Source organism: Cyprinus carpio, chromosome B9 (genome assembly GCF_018340385.1).
Source record: "Cyprinus carpio isolate SPL01 chromosome B9, ASM1834038v1, whole genome shotgun sequence".
Lineage (NCBI taxonomy): Eukaryota > Metazoa > Chordata > Actinopteri > Cypriniformes > Cyprinidae > Cyprinus > Cyprinus carpio.
The window spans coordinates 8,589,006-8,610,872 of NC_056605.1; the positions used below are offsets into that span (position 1 = coordinate 8,589,006).

General features: G+C 37.6%; 1 protein-coding gene across 1 annotated transcript in view; it reads left to right on the forward strand.

Annotated features, from left to right (window-relative positions):
• The window catches only part of LOC109096249 (collagen alpha-1(IV) chain-like), a 62,495-nt gene that overhangs the window by 6,174 nt on the left and 34,454 nt on the right, over positions 1 to 21,867 (forward strand). The window contains exons 2-4 of the mRNA XM_042730883.1: positions 20,306 to 20,365; positions 20,648 to 20,737; positions 21,681 to 21,725. Of these exons, the coding sequence (XP_042586817.1) occupies positions 20,306 to 20,365; positions 20,648 to 20,737; positions 21,681 to 21,725 (195 nt within the window). The remainder of the gene's footprint in view (positions 1 to 20,305; positions 20,366 to 20,647; positions 20,738 to 21,680; positions 21,726 to 21,867) is intronic.

The following is a 21,867-nucleotide window of genomic DNA, read 5'->3' on the forward strand; positions in this document are numbered from 1 at the left end:
GCCTGTGTTATTAGTATTATAAACAGGACATCATGCATCATTATTAATTTGTTTTATATATATATACCTGCAAATTTCTACCTGAAAGTCATGAATGAGCCTTGAAAGCGTAAATGTCAGGTAGTTCTTATTTTGTCTCAAGTGCTCTAATAGAAGTATAATTTACTTCTGTCTGACATGGTGGCCTCTCTTTTTGAAAAACTGGGCCTTCTGTTTCTCACCATGTATCAGAATGATCAAAATTGGTAGGAGTTTGTGTTGTTTTTGGTGGTTTGTTTATGCAGCTGTCTTAGTGAATCTCAAAACATTCAGTAAAAAGTTTAGACTGGTCAGGAGCAACTTTACTCCAGATCATAAATCATTGAAAAAGATAGTGGGAGTGAACAGCTTGTTACATTTGTCATTAAGGAGCAACACTGGAGTCTTTATAGGCCTTTTCAGCATATGTCCAGAACCTCTAACAGATTGTCTGGCCATTTTATACATTTCCTCTTCCCCTCCTAAGACCCTTGAAAATCACAATGCAGCTGTCTGACCAGACCCTAACCAAAATCAGGTCAGATTTAAAGGAATAGTTCTGCTAAAAGGAAAACTATGCCTTTAAGAACCATACTTCATGTAAAATAAGGTCTAAATGTCTGAGAACTCATAAAAAAATCTTATTTTATATAACTTATCAAATATTTTATCAAATGTTTTTAAACTTTCAATTAAACATTCTACTCAAATTTTTATAATGTGAATATAATTTACAATAAAAAATTAAGAAATGACAAAAAAAAAAAAAGCAAAATACAAGCATTTTCCAACAGAGACTCTTTTCATCACAGAACATTTGGACATTCTGCAAAGTTAGATTATTTGGATTCTTGCACATTTTGTACACTTGGAATGTTCAGTCAGGAGTGCTTAAAGAGCATTCAGTTTTATCCAAAACAGATGATTGTGGCAACATTTTATTACACTGTTTGTTGTACATATCGAGGCAGTTCAGAAATAAAATAAAAGATGAATGCTCCATCGCATTTGAAAATAACATACCACCTACAAAAACCAAAGCTATCATAAACCTAAAGCAAACATGAAATTAAACATTTTCTAAACCAACCATGTAATTTTAGCTTGCATCTACAAGACTTTGAGTTTATTTATTATTGCTCATGTTTCACGGGACTCAAACACTCCACATTAAGTGCAATGCTGTACCAGGTGGGCTACAAAGCTAGTTTACTATTTCAGAAAAGCCATATATATATATATAGAGAGAGAGAGAGATGCCTATGTGATTCAGACATCAAAATTTATTAGTTTTCAATCATGCACAGTGGTAAAAAGTGATAAATCTGCATGTTTTCCAATTTCGCTATTGGCCTCAGAGATTTACACACTATTGTGTATATAAACAGTCATTTTTTATTTAAAAATATCATATGATTATGGCCATAAAATATCAATATGATTAAAAATAGGTTTGGGGTTAATTACATCAGATAAGCTCTGATTGGTGGATATTTAGGTTAATTGGTTGCACTAGTTTAATCTCTGTACCCTAGGTTTGTATCTTTAACCTGCTGTTTTTGCCGCAAAATAACACATGCACTTTCTCATAGGTATGCAGTACATAAGCACAAATTGTTGTTGGAGAACCATGATTTAGATGCCAGCATGCTATTTTGGGTTTTCACAGTGCCACGTGAACCACGTTAGCCCAAAATTCATGCCAGCTCTGCCACAGGAGTATTTGTGGAGAGCATCACACAAGGAGGTGCCTGTGGACTTTATTAGGAAGAATGTCGTGTTGTCATCACTGTTAAAGATCAGATGAACAAGCTGCAGGCAGAACAAGTCACCAAAGCCTGATAAAATACAGTTTATGACTAAAATAATTCCGAATTCATGTGATTCCAAGAAACAGAGAGACACAGAAGCTCTAACCTCGCCTAGTTTTATCCAGAGAGCATTTATAAGTAGGCCCCACAGGCTTCTGTGCAATTTTTTGGAGAACAGATAACTATTGTCAGTGGCAGCTTCTCTGTCCAGCGCTCTGAATGCAGTGTTTCAAATGCTGTTTGATTCCTCTTTTGTTCAATGGACCAGTAGGGGTGAGTTCATGCACGTTTCGCATGAAGGTCCATGCTGCATGCACATGAACCCAGGACCTGTGGGTGTCCTTTTCTGGCTTTTAAGCAGTAATCCTTTTGTACATTGGCATGTTTCTGTGTGTGGGATTTCAGATGAGATTTTAATTGCTGTGACATCATCTCCCTGTATCTGCACTAAAATCACTGACAAAGCACAGTGCCTGGTATAATTCAAGGAAGAGAGAGCAACAGATAAACACGGATAAACATGAGGACAGATAAACAAAAGTAATTTCCTCTCTCAGTGGGTTTATACTTTCCCTGTTGGATCTGGTCTTGAGTGCAATTATTGCTTGCTCCACCCATTGTTTTGCATCATAGAGAGTTTGTTTACAGTGTTGATGGTTTAACACGTGTAACTTGAACACATGATCCACGTGGTGAGTCCGTATTAACATTCCATTAAAGTGCCATCATTTTCTCAAGAACATTAGATTTGAACTAGATTTTTACAAAATGTGAGTGCTTGACTATCCAAAAATCTCATAAAGTGTTACTACTGTAGGTCATGTCTAGTTGGCTTCTTACTGGCCAAGTCAAAAGAGTCCATTTCAAGTACATCCCAGGCTTATTAGAAAAACGTGCCTGTGATGACATTTATCCAAAATAACAAGTCAGTGCTTTTAGAAAGGCATTCAGCTGAATCAGAACATGAATCAGACAACGTTTTATTACAGTTTGGAGAGCTTGTAACCCAATCGCTCCACATTGCAAGTGCAGTGGAGCTAGTTATGTGATGCAAATGCTCAACTTTATGGTAAAATTATGAAATAATAATGTGAAAATGTAAGTTTTATTGCTTAAGTAATATCACAACTCTCCTTAATGTAATGAAAAATTTACTGTTGAAGGTTGACACGTGGTTGAACATATCTCAATAATTATTATTAATGAAATGTAAATTTAAACATTTTCAAGGTTTTTTTATGTATGTATGTATGTATGAATGTATGTATTTTTTTTTTTTAACAAGTATAATACATTTTAAATTCGTAAATCTTATGAATGCTTTTGCGGAGATGCACCTCATGACATTTCACAAACTAATAAATTAGGATTGTCATAAAAAGGAAAAATTATTTAATATTTTAAGAGACTTACTGGCCTTAATACACAGTCATTATTGACTGCATGAATTTACTACTTTTTGTGTTTGTCTGTTTATTTATTTATTTAAAATTAGTCTTTTTTTTAATTTTGATATTGGGATATTATGGTATCGGGACATTTATTTTCTTTATTACAATATTGGCATATACAGTTTTGTTATACACTGTTAATCTTCCTCTCTCCCACATTTCAGAAAAACCACACACACAAAAATATCCAAATGAATTTTAATTCAGAAATTGAAGAAAGCTCATCATAGACAAAGTATATTCAAGTCACTGCATGACACATCTTGACTTTTTGTATTTTGAATAACTTTATAGAGTCAAATATTAAAAATAAATAAATAAATTATAATTTAAATATATATATATATATATATATAAATTTGTAAATATATTATACTTATTATATATAAGTATTAGACACACTTTGTTTACATCATTAAACCTAGTAAGTGTAAGTCAAATCAATCAAATTCTGGAATCTCAGTGTGTTATGAGGGGGCTAAAACATGTTTGATTTGATGCAGCAAAAATAAGAGTTGACCCTTCCAGTGAACTATTACTTTTTATGCATCTGATAAAAATCCTCTTTTTAAACTGAAACAACATTGTCTTACCATGTAGCTTTAGCTTTATTTGTCATTTTCTTTTAAATTTACTTTTAATCTGCTGGAAATAAACTTCTGGTGACTTTTGACACCCACTCTGTTTTGCACTTTTGAGGATGTAGTGGAAGCAACCATCTAAACTCAGAGGCTGAAATTTTGAACCAGTTGGAAACGTATCAGACTGAAACGAGACACAGATGTTATTTTAATTATCAAACCTGAAGCCCGTCTGACATCCAGCCCTAAATATAGAGCAGAAAAACTGCTTCTCTTCCAAAAACATAATGACCTGATGTTCCATCCCAGTCCTTCCTAATCTGTTCAGGGCATCAAGTATAGAGATTTCCTGCCTCTAAAACAATGTAGGGTTATTGTTAGCTTACGCATGATCTGAGTTCCCTCAGTCATGGCACTTGACTAAGGAAGTCAGGATATTCCTAACTATAGTTCACTGTTGTGCCCTACCTGTGGAAAAAGAGAAAGAATAGGATATTTTTTTTCCTCAAGGTGATTCCTGAGTTAACCAGATCAAGATGTTTCTCTCCAGAAAGTGAGTGGAATACATGAAGAGTGTGGCATGTGTATTTGTCATGTTTGTGAATGTACAGCCGTGGCCAAAAGTTTTGAGAATGACACAAATATTAATTTTCACAAAGTCTGCTGCTACAGTGTTTTTAGATATTTTTGTCAGATGTTACTATGGTATACTGAAGTATAATTACAAGAATTTCATATGTGTCAAAGGCTTTTATTGACAATTACAATAAGTTTATGCAAAGACTCAGCATTTGCAGTGTTGACCCTCTTTTTCAAGACCTCTGCAATTCACCCTGGCATGCTGTCAATCAACTCCTGACTGATGACAGCCCATTCTTGCATAATCAATGCTTGGAGTTTGTCAGAATTTGTGGGGTTTGTGTGTGTCCATCCACCTCTGGAGGATTGACCACAAGTTCTCAATGGGATTAAGTTCTGGGGATTTTCCTGGCCATGGACCCAAAATTTTGAGGTTTTGTTCCCTGAGCCACTTAGTTATCACTTTTGCCTTATGGCACAGTGCTCCATCATGCTGGAAAAGGTATTGTTCATCACCGAACTGTTTTTTGGATGGTTAGGAGAAGTTGCTCTTGGAGGATGTCTTTGTACCATTCTTTATTCGTGGCTGTGTTCTTTGGCAAAATTGTGAGTGAGCCCATTCCCTTGACTGAAAAGCAACCCCACACAGGAATGGTCTCAGGATCCTTTACTGTTGGAATGACACAGGACTGATAGTAGTGCTCACCTTCTCTTCTCCGGACAAGCTTTATTCCAGATGGCCCAAACAATCAGAAAGGGGATTCATCAGAGAAAATTACTAAAATGACTGTACTTTTAAAAGTATAGGCTACTTCAGTGTATTAAGAAGCATGATCACCATGAACGTGTACAATTAAGTGGCCTTTTATTTAGTTAATATTATATCATCTTCAAGTACAGTTTATGTTTACACTTTATTTTAAGGTGTCCTTGTTACAATGTTAATATACATTAATTAACTACATATACCTACTATATGGGTAGGGTTAGGATTATGGTTGGTTTACAGTAACATGTACTCATCCAGTTTATTTTCTCCATTGTTTTGTTATTATTCATTAAACTGTTCATTAATCTTGCTCATGCTGGATTATCTCTGTGAAATGTGAGAAAAGTTGATCTATTACTGAATTATTGGAGATGTGCATTTGTGTGTTTATTTCTGGCTTGTTTTGATGTTGTTTAATAATATAATGTAGAATCTAAAGAGTTACAATTTTTTTTTTAATTCATTACCTTACATTATGAGTTTAAACACAGTTAAATGTTTTAACCAACTTGTCCTCCAACCAATATGCCCATATAGGTAATTTGCAGGTGGGAAGGAAGTCGACCGGAAGTTGAAGTCGGCCGGGTGCCGCCATCTTGTAGCAGAACTTCACTTGCGTTAGCATCCCATTGACTCCCATTCATTTTGTCGTCACTTTGACAGCGAATAACTTTACATCTGAGGCGTTTAAAGACTCCATTTGTCCATTATTTATTTCTAAAGATACACAACAATGTATAAAGGGCTCCATTACCTTCTATGTTACATTATGGCCCCGTAGAAACAGTTTTTGTAAAAATAGGCTAACGATTGCTTCAAAACCACTCGACTCTCTGATGCACAGTAGAGAAATTACCGTACAGACAGGAGGAAAAGCTCGCAGGCAATCGGGGAGACGTCAAGAGATATGGGGTACTGGCGTTACATTTTAAAATAATATACAAAATAATTAATCAGAATACTTACTCCTGCTCACTCACGCCAAAGAACTCCCCGCTCAAGCTCGCCGTCCCTGCAAGATTAACGATGGCAGTTTGCACGCACAGCTACTAGAAGATTTATATCTGTCAGACAGGTTGCTGACGTCATCAAGCTTAGTTTGAGTCTGCGCGTCAGAAACGGAAGTGCTAAAAATCGCTAAAAATGGGCTTCACTTGTCTCAATTGAGTTCCAATGGGGTCGCTGTGTCCATTTCTTTTACTGTCTATGGTAATTTGTCGAAATCCCTGAAATACAACCCATCAGAGCGTATACTACAATTGCGCCCCTATCGGCAACAGGACGTTTTCATATTAATGTTTTGTACTCTTTTATTTGCGCTATAATTCGGGTTTCGTGTAGCTCAGTTGGTAGAGCATTGTGTTATACAGTATAACGATATGTAATCATGCGATCATGGGTTTGATCCTAGAGAATGCATGTACTCATAAAATGCATATGCACTTTAAATCATGATTTTGCATGATTCTGTGAGGGGTAGGTTTAGGGGTGGGGTTAGGTGTGGTCATTCGAACGAATTAGCCACCTAGTAAAATATGTACGAATTACCGTGAGATCGGTGTAAAAAGTCCACACATTGCATTTAAATAAATGTGCATTTTGATTGGTAATGACAGTTACACGTCATTTCATAACGACAGATGCAACACGAAACTGTCATTATTTTTACACCCATTAGAGGGCGCTTTAATTTAAAACGTAAATATAGGTCGTAATAAGGTGCTTGCACAAACTACCTATATGGTTGTTTTTTGTTGGAGGACAGGCTCATTTTAACTGATCGACAGCTCTACTCCAATCCAGAAAATTGTCATTCCTTTCTGCCTTCTGTACTTTATTCAGTGAAGAAAACAGCCAGATGCCCTGAAAAATTTTCTCACCCCTGTTTCGGAACACATTTCTGTTTTGAGCAGCTCTGCAAGGTTTATTACAGCCAGATTAAACACAGTGGGCTGCCTCTGAATGCATGTCTTTTCTTAGCTTTGTTCTCCCTGTCCACTACCTTTCTCTCTTCTCACGTTTCAGGCATTTACTCCTGTTTTTAGAGTCTGACCTGTGCTCTTGTTTAAATGGGATCTTGCTGTGAATTTTCTCAGAGTCTTGCACTTTCCCACAGGAACAAGAAAAAAATATTTAGTACAGTAAATTAGATTATGTTTATTACCCTCTCTTTGAATTGTAGCAAAATATGGAGCACCTCCAAACATCCATATGCCTTAGATTACTGCATTAGCAGGAATTATCATTATCATATGCATGTAGTTTCATTATAAAATGAGGTCATGTCTAGTTTATCTCATTGACGTTTATGACAAACACAGTATCTGTTGATAGAAGGGGGTTTTGAGTAGTATTCATACTTGGAGCATGGACATGTTGAGCTGTTTTGGAGTTTTTTCCCACTGTTTGGAACAATTTCTGTTCAGTGGGCTGTGACAACAGAATATCGTAGGCATGACTCCAAATTTGCGCCTACATTAACTAAAGCTCTCTCATAAACATTTAATTAATGCAGTAGCTTGCATGATCTCATACTGTATATCCATGCAAAACATGAGATGTTTGACAGGAGATCCAACATTATGACTCTTGTAGGTTACTGACGGATCTCCTTTTTGATAATGATCCCATCAGTATTTCACAAATTTTAAGTATTCTTTGATCAAGTCAGAACATCCAGCAGGTTGTCACAAAAAGAGTATCACCATTTGTGTGACTGTCTTTCTTCTGTGAAACATAAACAATATTTTAAAGAACAATGGAAACCAAACAGCATTGAAGCCCACTGATTTTATCTTCTTTTAATATCTTAATTTTTGAAATTCATACAGGTTTGGATTTACATGAGGGTGAGTAAATGACAGAATTGTCATTTTTGGATGAACATTTTTTGGAGGTCCGTCAGAGGAGCATCTAAAATAAGCACCATAATATTAACTATTTTTTGTAATCCAGTTCAAACAAACACTTTTTTCACAAATTATAATCCAAATCTAAAATAAATGGTAAATATATTATGGAACTTGGATTCATGTATTCCATGTGTTTTTTTGCACCGCCTCCTTTTTATCAGTCTCTGTTTTGCATGTGAACAGACTTAATGGCGTATCTATTCACATCTGGCATAGCTAAAGTAATAATGTGGGCTATGCGTGAGTTTTAATCAGTGTGCAGAAGTGAAGTCTCAAATGCTCACCCATTGGCAAATTCAACTGGCTCATTGTGCATCATGTGGTTTCAGTTAAAGCTTGACACTTCAAACAAGCAGAATTGTCTGCGTTTGCATTTGCAATGCATGACCGTGTAGCTGTATCTGTGACAGACTGCTATTAGTCATTGTTTGATAGCTTGCGGACAGACGGAAATAACAATAACAATAATCCTCTTAAGGCAGAGAAACCCCTCCATGGCTGGAGCAATAGTGTGGGAGTTCCTTTATGTGGTCCTGGCTGTCCTCCTACACACATCACTGGCCACACAGCAGAATAAGACTGAGGAGGCGGTAAGAGGGAGTTCACTGAATGGTTCCATAAAGATACAAAAGATATTTAACACAGGCTTATTGGAAAAAAATGCCTCTACCTACATTTTTGCAAAACTCCAATAACAAACCTATAAAAATGAACACTAGATGCTGTAAAACAAGAAAAACGTTTATTCCAGTTTCACACAATTTAAGATTACAGGGCAGATTATCAGTTAATAGAGACTTAATATTATTATGAATCTTTTAGTTCCACTGACTGGAGATTTCATTTCTGAGCTGTCATGATGCTTTTGACAACCAGAATAAATAACATGTTGCCAGATTCATGTTGAACTGTTTCAGCTGAAAGTGTCACAAAATGTGCAAGAAGCAACAAAATATCATTTTTGCAGAAATTACATCTATTTTACCTAAACCAACTTACAATGTCATAAAGGTACACATTTTTACTGATTTTTCTGGAGTCTGTGGGAATCAAACCCATGAACTTGGCATTACTAGCGCCATGCTCTGCCAGTTGAACTTTATTTCTGACATAATAAAGATGTGATTCTCTACTAAGCATACAAATACACACAAATATGGCATAAAATAGCTATTTTAAATTAATGTAATTATATTTGTGGTAATATTTTGGTATATAATAAGTATTTTTGTTTTTGTATTTAATTAATTATTTATATAAAAATTGGACATAAAATGAAGAATACATGCAATGCATGAAACGGCCTTTGTGTCTGAAGCACTTAAAATACTCTAAATAATACAATTCTTGAAATAAGATTTTGTAGAGAGATGAAGTCTTACTAACACATAAATCCGCAACACTGAAAGAAGTCAACATCAGAGCTGTAAAGGACATGGTTAAGGGTCAATGTACTGACAGGTTAACCTGTAGACGTTGGATAAATAGATCCCAGGCTGGACGTTGCCCTTCAGAGGTCAGGTGACAGCTGAAAATCTGGCTAGGCTGGAACTGGATATTGTTTTTAAAAATAATCCTCCCCCGAATCTCCCCAGAATCTTCTTCAGAATATGTGCTTGACTATGAGATGGAATGTGTTGATGTTTATATGTTAATAAGCAAGATGATTTATCTCTGGTATAAATGCTCAGACATGCAAGAATGTGATGAGAGATGGTCTATGCCTTTCAGAGACACACTTTTATCTGTACCTTTTGGACATGGCTGTAGCTGTTGACAGGCTTTGCAGTCTTGTCACCTTTTAGAGCATTGGATTGTGTCCTAATGGAGTCATGACATGCTCCATTGAGATTTTTTGTCCTCTTTTTGGCAAAGCTGATGGATGTGGTCTTGTCCCCATTTAGAATTAAGAGCTCTGTCTCTCTGATTTTCTCTTTTCTGATGGTTACATTGCAATTTGCATACAAAATATGAGTCAGTGTTGGTATTGCAAACTGAAACTAAGACTAAAACTATTTGAAATTATTTTGATTAATTGAAATAAAGCTAAAATAAAAATGTAATCTAAATATTTAATGAAAAAGTTTGACTGGTGCCTGAAACTAATGAAGAAATGAACGAAATGTTGCCTGTTAACTGAAATAAGTTCAAGTACTAAAACTGCTAATACTAAAAATGAAATAAAAATGTAATCTAAATAGAAATATTAAAAAGAAACTAGTTAAAATTAAAGTACAATTAAAACAAACTGAAAATATAAAATGTATTAATAAATACTATAATATTATAAATAATTCTAAAATAACTCTGCCCTAAGTTAATATGGAGTCAAGCACTGCTGCATGTGATGTACAGGTTGAATCAGTAATCTTCAGAGTAATGGTTTACTTCACTCAAGATGACCTACAAAAGAGTCCTGACAGAAAACGTAACGTCACATCTCAACCCTTTGATCTGACCAGAGTCATGTGAAAACAGAAAGAAGTGAAGAAAAGTAAGCTGATATAATTACGATTCTTGTCAGCCTTGGCCTCAAGCAATTAAAGTGTGTTTTTAATTCCACCGAGCACTGAGGAACATGATTGAGCCAAATGCTTAATACTGCAGAACATCTGGAGTGTGTTAAAAAGTCAATGTTTTTGTTGTTGCCATGAATTCCTGCTGTTTTCATTACGACATATACGGTACATGCTTATGTACAGCATAGGCATGTAACCAAAAAACACAGACAGCAGTGGTGTATGGTAATTCTGTGGGGCCCCTCCATAAAATATGAGATGGGGCCCGCCCATGAATAGTGATATCATGAATGAGCATCTTTAGTCTTCTTTCTGAATTTTTGCCATTTGAACAGTTTAAATATTGCTGTTGTTATTTGGTGCATATCACAAATTCTTATGTCTATTCTATTCATTAATCTTAATGTTATTTTCAACATTTACTAGTACATTTTTAAAGGCAGGGTGGGTGATTTGGTTCAAAAACATTTTTCGTTATGCTGGTTGAGAGTCTCTTCACATTATGATACCACTCACAAAGTTAAGTGGTCTATATGTATTTATATCATCTGTGAAAGGACCATAAAATGTTTGTTCACTCATATTCCTTGGTCCGAGGATTATGATATGTCAACATATGTATTTGCATATCTCCATATCTCCCTGGAGACCTGCAGGGCTCACACCGTAATGATGGTGGGCTGAGGGCAAGCAGAGGGGCTGCCATTCGACAGCGGTGGAGGAAGCAGGAGGAGCAGCGGTTGGCTCGGGCTGATGCTCCACACCACAGGGAGATGGTGGGCTGGGCACTGGGTCTTGAGAGGATCTGACGAGATCATCCATGGGGCAGGATGGCGATCCGTTTCTCGCCAGAGTCCACTCCACGAAGGCAACGAAATCCTATCGAGGACCATCCTCAGGCGACGATGCTAGCTAACAGCCGGAACAGACTTGTATGGTCCTTGAGAGATCTGTCCCCTGCTCCAGCAGGAGGAGGAGGAATTTGGGGCGAAGGAGGGGGTCCATGGAAACACTTAGGAAACAAAAAGACTGAAAGAAAAATGAGAAAACAAACGAAGGGGAAAACACAGAGGTAACTGTATTGGGTCGGGTCTTCTGTCACGTTACGCTGCCGGAAGGAACATGGAGCTGTGGATAATCAAAAGAGACTTAAATAGAATCCAACTCGACAGAGACAAACTGAACAGACTAGGACTTTTAAACACAGGGCAATCAGGGGAACACAGGTGACATCAATAGAACATAATCAAAGAAATAAAAAAAAACGAGGACAGGAACATGTACAAACAAGGGAACAGAAACAGGGGCAAAACATGACACAGACACTCCATGATCCTGACACATTTTTAACTAATTGATGCTGAATTCATTGTGATTTTGTTTAAATTATGAAGATGATACAGTAGTGTGATTCATGCAACAGTCCAGTATAAACCATGTGCACAAACACACAATGGGGCAATCTGTCATTGTTGACTGATGAGGTCATTTCAAGTCTCCTCAGGGAGTTTCCAGGCGTGTGTAGGACAATGCGTGTGGACTGTCTGTTGAAGGAATGCTTAGCCTATGGCCTCAGACGCTTTCAGCGGCGTGTCAGTGTGTACATGTGAAAACAATGGGACATTGAATGGCTGTGTGCATGTCTAATGTTGGCGACTGTGAGAAATGTCCTTTCTGACTGCGCCACTCTAATGCTGGGAGTGGATCTCAGTGCAGATGTGCACAGATGTTAGTTAGCAGCATTATAACAATGCTGCAAATAAGGAGTAGTGATTTAATCCAAAAAATGGGATGATCCAAAAGCTGAATCACCAGATTTCCTTCTATTCTCCTTGCTGGAGAGACCTTTTCCTCACTGGCAGTGCTCTTGGCTGCGGTAGTAGACCCCGATTAGATTATTTTTTCAAGTGCTGAGACAAATATGCTCCTGTAATGAATCAGGATTGGCCAGGAAATTCATGTTTTCTGTTAATATAGGATATTAAGATCCTGTATTGAACAAAGTGGAAGCAGTGGTAGTGGTATTTAAAAAAATTGACCCTTATGATTGGTTTTGTTGTCCAGGGTCGCATATAGTAAGTACATGTAGTTAATTAATATTACTCAGAAAATATCTGACACACAAACCACCCATGATTTTTTCTTCTTTAATTCAGAGGGGATGAAACATCATTCCAGCCTAATTCATTTCTCATAACAGACATGCTTGATGGTCAGCTCAGTCCTGGTTCTCCATATTAGGAGCATGGCCTAGATTCTCACACTATAAACTCTTGACTGTTACTTTTATGGGCAGTTTTAGTGTCTTACAACCTCAGTTTCCACCTTAAACCTAATATTTTGCACTTAGCTTTGACTTGCTAATGACATCTTTAGCACTATCTTAATGGCCTCCATATGGCGACTGTAATCTGAGGTCTGTTGACAAGAATGTCATGCTGTAAGCCTGATTTTGCTGCACTGTTATGGTGTGTTAGAGATAAAGACCAGGACATTCTCAAATCCTTCTGCAAATGTCAGTTTATTGAACATATGAAGGGTTAACAAGTTGATCGCAGTGTTTCTCTCAGTGCATTTCTATCTGTAAAGGAAGGAAGCACCCATAAGCTTTACAGATATGAGCAGCAAAAGGGACTGATTACATTTGGAAGGGCACCAACAGGAAAGCTTTTGTTTAAGTTGTTGTTGTTTCAGAAAACAAAAACAACAACAATACTCTGATTCTCTTAAGATAAATGAACCACCTGATAAGTCACCAAAGTAATCAGGCAATCTTCGAGAAAGTGCCCTACACATTTAAACTGCAAAAAACAATCCTGTGACTGTCAGACTAATGCTCCCTCATGCTTTGGCACTGTCTGCTTGTACATTTTTAGTTTAACATTCCCATACAAAGTTTCAATTCTGAAGCCTGCCTCTTCCTTACTGTTTTCAAACATGCACTCAAACAAACATAGGAATGTTTAAATAAACTACAAATTAGCTTAATTTTAGCTAAATTTATTAAATAATATCTCTTTGACTTCATACAACGATTGTTCTGCATTCGCAGTGCCACTGCATTAGATGATGTCGTATCCATTTCAAGCCAGCGCAAGAAAGCAAAACCATGACGGAGGCAGAGGATCAGACCTCTTCGAGAATTCTTTCTGCACCTTCACGTTTTAAATCCCAAGTGTGGAAACACTTTGGATTTTACACACTGCCTGGAAAACATGACTAAACATGACTAAAAACGGTATGCAAAGTAACAGTGTCATGATGCTGCTACTGTGAAGGAGCAAGGAGACAAAAGAGTGAGGAGACATAGGAGCATTTACAACTAAAGTCATTATTTCCTCAAAGGAACGCACACATAGCACAAGGGATGGACGAACAATACCGGACGCAGGACTCAGGAAACACAGGGTCTAAATACACATAGAATGTAATTGGGACACACCTGAAATCAATGAACATCAAACTTAATTGGAACAGGATGGGCGTGCCTCGCGCCACATAACATCGAGGCAGTACCAGATCTGGATCCCATGGCATCCAACCCCAGCGGAGGTGGATGAGTCAGAAAGAACCAGAGGGGACAGTGCGATGTCTCCTGAGTCGCAGACAGGTAGACCTGAGCCTGGCCAAAACCTCTCCATATCTGTTTCACCACCTCAGGGTGAAGCCTCCATTCCCCAGGCCTTGGCCCCTGCCTCGACAGAATGTCTGCTCCCATATTCAGATGCCCAGGGATGTGAACTGCTCTCAGCGAGAGGAGTCTCCCCTGGGACCACACAAGGATCTGGTGCACCAGCCTTTAAAGGGGGTGAGAACGCAAACCTCCCTGGTGGTTGATGTAAGAGACCACCGCTGTGTTGTCAGTGTGCACCCACACATGGTGATCTCTTAGGTCTGAGAAGAAGTGTTTCAATGCTAAAAACATGGCCAGCATCTCCAGGCAGTTGATGTGCCATGTGAGATGGCAACCGCTCCACAGACCACGGGCTGAGCAGCCACTCATGACCACTCCCCAACCGGTAAGAAACGCATCTGTTGCTAGCATTACATGGTGACAAGGAGCTCCCAGCACTGGCCCCTGAGACAAGAACCATGGTTTCCTCCACATGCCTAAGCCACGAAGGCATCGCTGCGTGACCTTGAGCATGCGAAGCGGGTTTCACCTCAGGGAGAACCACCTGGTCTTGAGCCACCACTGTAGGGGTCTCATGTACAGCAGGCCAAAAGTTATCATGTTGGACGCAGCTGCCATCAGACCCAGCAGTTTTTGAAATTGCCTGGCAGTGAGAGACCACCCTTCTCACGACTGCAGTGAGGATCAACTTGAGCAGGAGACAGATGTGCCTGCATCGTGGTCGAATGCCAAATCATGCCCAGATAAGTGGTTCTCTGGAGAAAGCACACTTTAACCCCATCTCTTTCATGTGAGCTAGAATGACATCTCAATGCCCAACCACCGTCTGCCCTGATTGAGCTAATATCAACCAATCGTCGATGTAGTTGAGTATGTGGAGTCGCAGAGGAGCCAGAACAGCATCCACACACTTTGTGAAAGTGCGGGGTGAGAGTGCAGGAGCAAAGGGAAGAACCCGATATTGGTAAGCTTCGCCCCCGAAAGCAAACCTTAGGAACTTCCTGTGATGGGAAAGGACTGAGATATGGAAGTATGCTAAACTACCAGCCCCTGGTTTTAGGAGAGAAAGCTGATACCAGATATATCTTTAATGCATCATGCTGTTGTGGACTGTAGCTTTTAGGCAGTATGCAGTGATTTTGAAGGGGAAAAAAGTGTTTTAAGGTTTCCCAAGGCAAGATTCATGTGATGCTTCTGCCCAGGCAAAAGATCTATTGATAAATCATAAAATAAGGTTAACTTGTTATAACTGTGTGCTACCAATTAATGCCTTAGTGAATAGCATTTGCTGACCTTTCAGGTTATATCTGAGATTCATGTGTCAAGTCACCAGATGCGATTAACAAGAAGTGTTCTCTCTGTTACATAATGTATATGATGTGAATTATTTTATACACTAACTGTTAGTATTACTAGACAGCTGGTATCAGTCTTCCTTTCCACTGCTGTATCCTGCCAAAGAGAAAGGCCAGTCTGACATTTGACACAGGCTGTTTCTTTCTCTCATTCTTACATACATTATACATTACATCTGTCTTCTACACTGTTTAAGCAAAAAAAGAAAGTCTGTACTGGCTTCTCAGTACTGAAATACACATGGAGAGAAGCCACACAGACAGAATCCACCCAAACTGTTTGTACCTCAGGGATTTAGGGGCTTAATTTCAAAATCTTTTTGACTATTTTACACTCCCCTGCTCTTGATATCTGCACACATTAAGTTAAAATACTGAGTGTCGTCTCAAAGTGGCCTCTAAATGCTCCCTCCCTAAAACACCCTGCCTGCAGTCTTTAATTGAACACGTACTTCCCACTCCTCCTTCACCTTTATCTTTTTAAGATCTGATGATTTTACAGTAACTCTCAGAATATGTCTTCCGACCCTTAAGAGCACGTACACGTGCTGTTTTTTTGTTTTTAGTTTAAAATATTTGAAACATCATTTACCCATCAGTTTCACCTATTCTGGCTGATTTGCAGAATGGTTAAGAACATAACAGGATTTTTGTCTTGCTTTCCAGTACAAATTTCTTATTTTTTTTTCAACCCTTGTGTTGTGCTGAAAACTCTTTACCTAATTTGGTGTTCTCTTATTATGGCATATTATCACCAAAGCTTGGATTCAACCTTTTTTAGAATGTTTTCTTTCAATTAGCACAGGTTTTGGTAGTAGTAGGCATCATTTATCTGAGCTTAAGCTCAGTACAAAAATTATCCAATTTTTTTTCTCAAAAATCAAATAACTTAAGCTTAGAACAAGAAAAAAAAAAATCTGTCAATGGGTCAGAAAAATAAACTTGTTTTACTTTTGAGTTAAGTATATTTTTCTTACCCAATCAATAGATATTTTTTCTTGTTTAAAGTTTAAACACTTAATTTTAAAACATTTTTCAGAAAACAAGACTTCTTATGTCATATCCTGTGTCTTTTGGCTTGTATCTTGAATCTTTAGATATTTGCACTGGAAAACAAAAAACAAAATGCTAAATAAGAAAATCATTTATTTTAGCAGCGCAGTTGGCTAGCGTCCCATTGATGGAGTAATTAGTCAATCATAGTGGTATTTATATTTCACTGTATCTGTATTTCTGTAAAATATTAGCAAATCAATTCTAAAAGCCAAAGAAACTACATTAGGGTTTATGAAACAGCCTTCTTTCACACTGATGGTGTCAAATATCTCACTTTTTGTACCGGAAACCAGCACAGAGGTAAAAGTGAGGACAAGTTGTGTCTTTGTGTTTTCATGCCTGATTGATTTTTCTCGCTTTCACGGGTTGTTTGTTCTGAGAGAAATGCAGAGACACCCTAGACAAAACCAGAAGAGAGACGGTTGATGTATCACAGGCCAAACACAAAATCTCATGATAATGCCTTTGAAAGAAATGACTTTTAAGCATTCACATATTTTCACATCTATAAAAAGCATTACTTGTTAAGAGTTTTATCAGCACTCTTGTCTGCTTTTGCTATTTTTCTGCTCATATCATGTTTGGGTTTGCTGGGATGCAAGACTGACCAGGGAAGGAAAAACAAAATTCCCATTTCAAATCAGTTCCCCTGGTGTGCTGATCCAGGCTGCAGATTAGCACACTGGGGTCTAAACCGGATGATAGCCATCGCAGGATCTCTGAGTGCTAAAACATACATTAGAACGATAAAGCAATATATACAAATGTACAGAGATCACACTACTCATGCATGTCGGCAGGGGTGGGATCTGACATCAGTCATGCGTTGGAGAAACTGGAATGTCTGATCCTCAACAGATCTGGCCTTCAGAGATCTGCTGGTTGTTTCTAACAGGATGAATAAATTATGACCACTTTCCACAAATAGGGTACAAAACTCAAGTTTAAATTCTTGTAACTAGGCTAGTTGGACATTCTGATCAAAATCTATGTTCTTTTATGCTTGCCAAGGACACATTTACTGTACTTAGATCTTAAAACTTAAAATCAAAAACACAGTAAAAACAGTAAAACTGTCCAAAAAATATTATAATTTAAAATAACTGTTTTCTGTTTGAATATATTTTACGATGTAATGTATTCCTGTGATGCAAATCTGAATTTTCAGCATCATTGCTCTAGTCTTCAATGTCACATGACCCTTCAGAAATCATTCCAATATTCTGATTTGCTGCACATATTTTCCAGGAATCTGCAATTAATAGAAATTGCAATGGAACAATATTTATTTGAAATAGAAATCTTTTGTAGCAAATGATAAATATCGTTATTGTCACTTTTGATCAGTTTAATGCACCCATAAATTTACTCATTTTGTAATAATAATAATAATAACAATAATAATAATAAAGAAATAATAATAAAATAAAAAAAATCTAATGACCACAAACTTTTGCATGGTAGTGTAGCTTATTTAAAATATAATTAATTAAAATAAACAATTCTTTAAAAAAATAATAATAATAATTTATATTTGGTACAGAAAAATGTAGAAATTGGACTGATATTATCCTACCTGTTTTCTCACCTTGCTGAAATAAGGTCTATAGTATAATATAATATTCATACTAGCTATTTAATAGTGTTGATGACAAAAACATAGCATTTGTGTCTCTCAAATAAAAAAGTGCCTGTTTGTTTTAATGGACTGAGTGACTGTTAAGAAGTAGGTCAGCACTATGTTAAACAGTTAAAACAGGCGTGATAGTGTGTGTTGGTATTTTCCTTACAAGGCATCCAGTTCCCTTGCAGAAAAGGATACACATTTGTCTGTGAAGAATGGAAGAATTGCTGGAAGAATGTCTCACATTGGCACTGATATTGCATTAGGGATGTCAGATCTAATGTTGTAGCCAGAGCTCGTCCTGTTCACATACAGAAATGACACTCCAGGGATGGCAGGCTTTTGTAGAAATGGCCGGAGCGGGTCAAACCAGAGGCGAAATTTGAGACTGAAAGCAGTGATTCTCATGGTCCTTAGCACCCACATGCGGATTCAGTTATGCCTTTAGGAGGGCTCTTTGGTGGGGGCAGCGCGGTCTCAGGCCGACCCCGGCAGCTGGTGCTAGTCCTCGCCAGGCCTGCTTCTCCAGATGTGCAGACATTTGGCTGCCTGCCTCACACGTGAGCGAGAGAATGGCTGCAGTGATAGAGAGATGCGTGGATGGAAGAAATGGGTTCCCAGGGTCCAGTATCATGCTTAGACCAGCTGTCCATCCAGTGATATCTAGTAGGACTTTAGAGGCCTTTATTTGAGTCTTAACAGCAGAACAGGTCTGTTAAGTTCTTGGCCTGATGCCCCGTTTGAATTTACAGGCCCCTCTCTATGGTATCTGTCATCTTTCAGGATAGACCAAACAATCTGTATGCATGCCAACTACCTGTTTTATCTTCATGGTACATACACATGTAGTGTATATGTGTATGCGGCATATTGTGTGTGGTATGAAGATTTTCTGCATACAGCAGTTCTAATTGCTAAAATTCATGGGACCTCTCTCTTTTGGGATGAATGATTAGGGAACCATAGCTGTCTTGCCTCATCCCAGGGCCTGAGACAATAGTCCTGCTTGTAACAAACGAAGCAGAAGAAATATCAGCTTATTTAACATTATTTTAACTTATATATACACAACTAACTGTAAAATAACAGAACAATTGAACTGAATCTTCCAATCTTTTATTAATTTATTTACAGGAATCCTCCGAATGAACTGATTTACTAGAAACAATCAGACTTTCAAGTGTTACCCATAGAGAGAATCGTTTAGGACGATTCTGAAAAGAGAGAAGCGCTTAGAACAAACCAACTCACCAGAATGAACTGGACTTTCCAGGTTACATTGGAAAGAAAGCTAATAAGGTTGTTTGTTTGTTTACGTCTACACGTTCAGAAGAGAAGTTTCTTGCACAACTTTACAGTGTACAGTGGCTCTTGGTTGCGTCACTCACACCAATAATCATTGGAAAAAGTAGACTGTATCTGGAAAAGCTTCACTGTTTTGAAAGCAATTGAGGTCATTTTCAGCTATTGAAAATATCAAGTGCAGTTTCATTAGGATCACCACAAAAAGAGCAACCTGTGTCTACATCTAACTGAAATCTTACTAAATGTTTTGTCTGAGTGAAATCTATGTGGACAGGTTCTCTGTCTGCAAATAATGTGTGTGGTATGTGGATTATTAGGCAAAAATATCTTACCTGTAACTGTAAGAAAAGTAATCATGGTAAAAATTACACAAAACTGCACAATGTAAGAAAGGAAACAGCAGTCACAACTTTAAGCTCAACTTTCTTATTTACATTTTTCAAAGTATACATCAAAAATTGTGTGCATATATTCAAGCTGTTATTAATTTGTCCTGTTAATTTATTATCATTAGTATATTCCACCAATTTTGACTTATTGGTCTGATGCCACCGTTATGTCGCCCATAATGTGGTCCAAAGCGCTTGTTCTTGAAAGTCGTCTATATGAACCTTTTACTGATGCCAATATTATGTGTTTACTGCCTCCTAGTGGTTCAGTGTGGAACTTGACAGTTTTTTTCTGCTTGCAGGGTGGATGCTCAGGGTCTTCATGTGGTGGATGTGACTGCAGTGGTGTTAAAGGGGCGAAGGTGAGTATGTTGGGATGCACTGTAAACACCCATGTGTGCCATATTACAGTGTGGATGTTTTTCCTAATGTCAGAGCACTAATCTTACCTAGAAAGATTTGTTGCGCCATCTAGTGGTGTAGTTATGTTAACAGCATATACTCTGTCCTATAAGATCATCAGTGGATTTGTATAGGGGATGCATATGGAATTTACTATGTGAAAAATGCTGCTTTATGAAGAAAAGGTGGATAACACTAATTTCTTTTCAGTCATCGTCTTTTGTTTTGTTCATCCATATTAGGGTGAGGTTGGGCTCCCTGGTTTGATGGGCCTCGTGGGATTTCCTGGATTACCAGGGCCTGAGGGCCCCCCAGGGCCAATGGGACCAAAGGTAAAGTACTATACTGATTTTGTCATTTTAAAAGAGAATTAGCTATCCAAAAAGTAAATTTTTGAGTGTGTGTGTGTGTCCTAAATACTAGTACAGTAATGAAAATTGCTGTAATGAAAACACCTCACCTCACACAGTATGTGTGGAAACAGCTTTTTTTTTTATTTTTTTTTAGAAGGACACATTAGTCCACCTAAGTACAAAACATTACCCAAAGAAGTGAATTAGTAAAAATGAACTAACAATGAACAATGCTTTATTTGTACATTTGTAAACAAAAGTTTAGCTTATAATACATTTGTAACATATGACAAGTTGCATAAATGCCAAGTCCTGTCGTGAAACTCTACATGACGCAAGCTGAAGGGTAATTTAAGCAAACTTATGATATTCAAAGCAATAAACTACTTAGCTCAAGCTGGTTGGTTCATGTTGCATATGCAGCCAATTAGCTTCCTGCTTTACATATAAATAGCTGGTTAGCATTCACTAGATCAGTTCGCAGTGCACTTTCAGAGTTCCTTTGAAACCCTCCACTTTCCCCAGCTCCACTTGTATAGACTTTCTACGTGTTATTATATATGCTACTTGTGCTGCAGCAGTATGTCTGAAATACTCTCAGCACTGTATTAGCAGCAAGTTCCTGTACTTGCTTTGCAGCAGCAGCAGCAGCAATAATGTACAACTACAGCAATAACCAACAGCAGCAGCCAGGGCCATCCTGGGGAGGGGGGTGCAACTGGGCCCCGTGCCTGAGGGTACCAACCATTTTACAAATGGTGAAAAAACACTTTGCAATTATAGCTTCACATAACCCTATATTTATGTATAGTTATAACAGCAAGGTGACTAACTAAGTAATGACCTTAGTTAGGAAATGCAAATTAGCAAAAGCAAATATGAATCCAGTGTTCTTTCAATATGTTTTTCTGTGTTCCCAAAGGGAGATTCAGGGGAGCCAGGAGCTCCAGGACTTAAAGGAAACAGAGTAAGTGTCCATAAATATCATGCTAAATAAATATCTTATGTTATAATATAGTCATATTCTGTAAGGCAGCTAAACAAAAAAAAAAAAAATTACAAAAAAGCAACAACACAACAACACATAAAAAACAAACAACTACAGCATT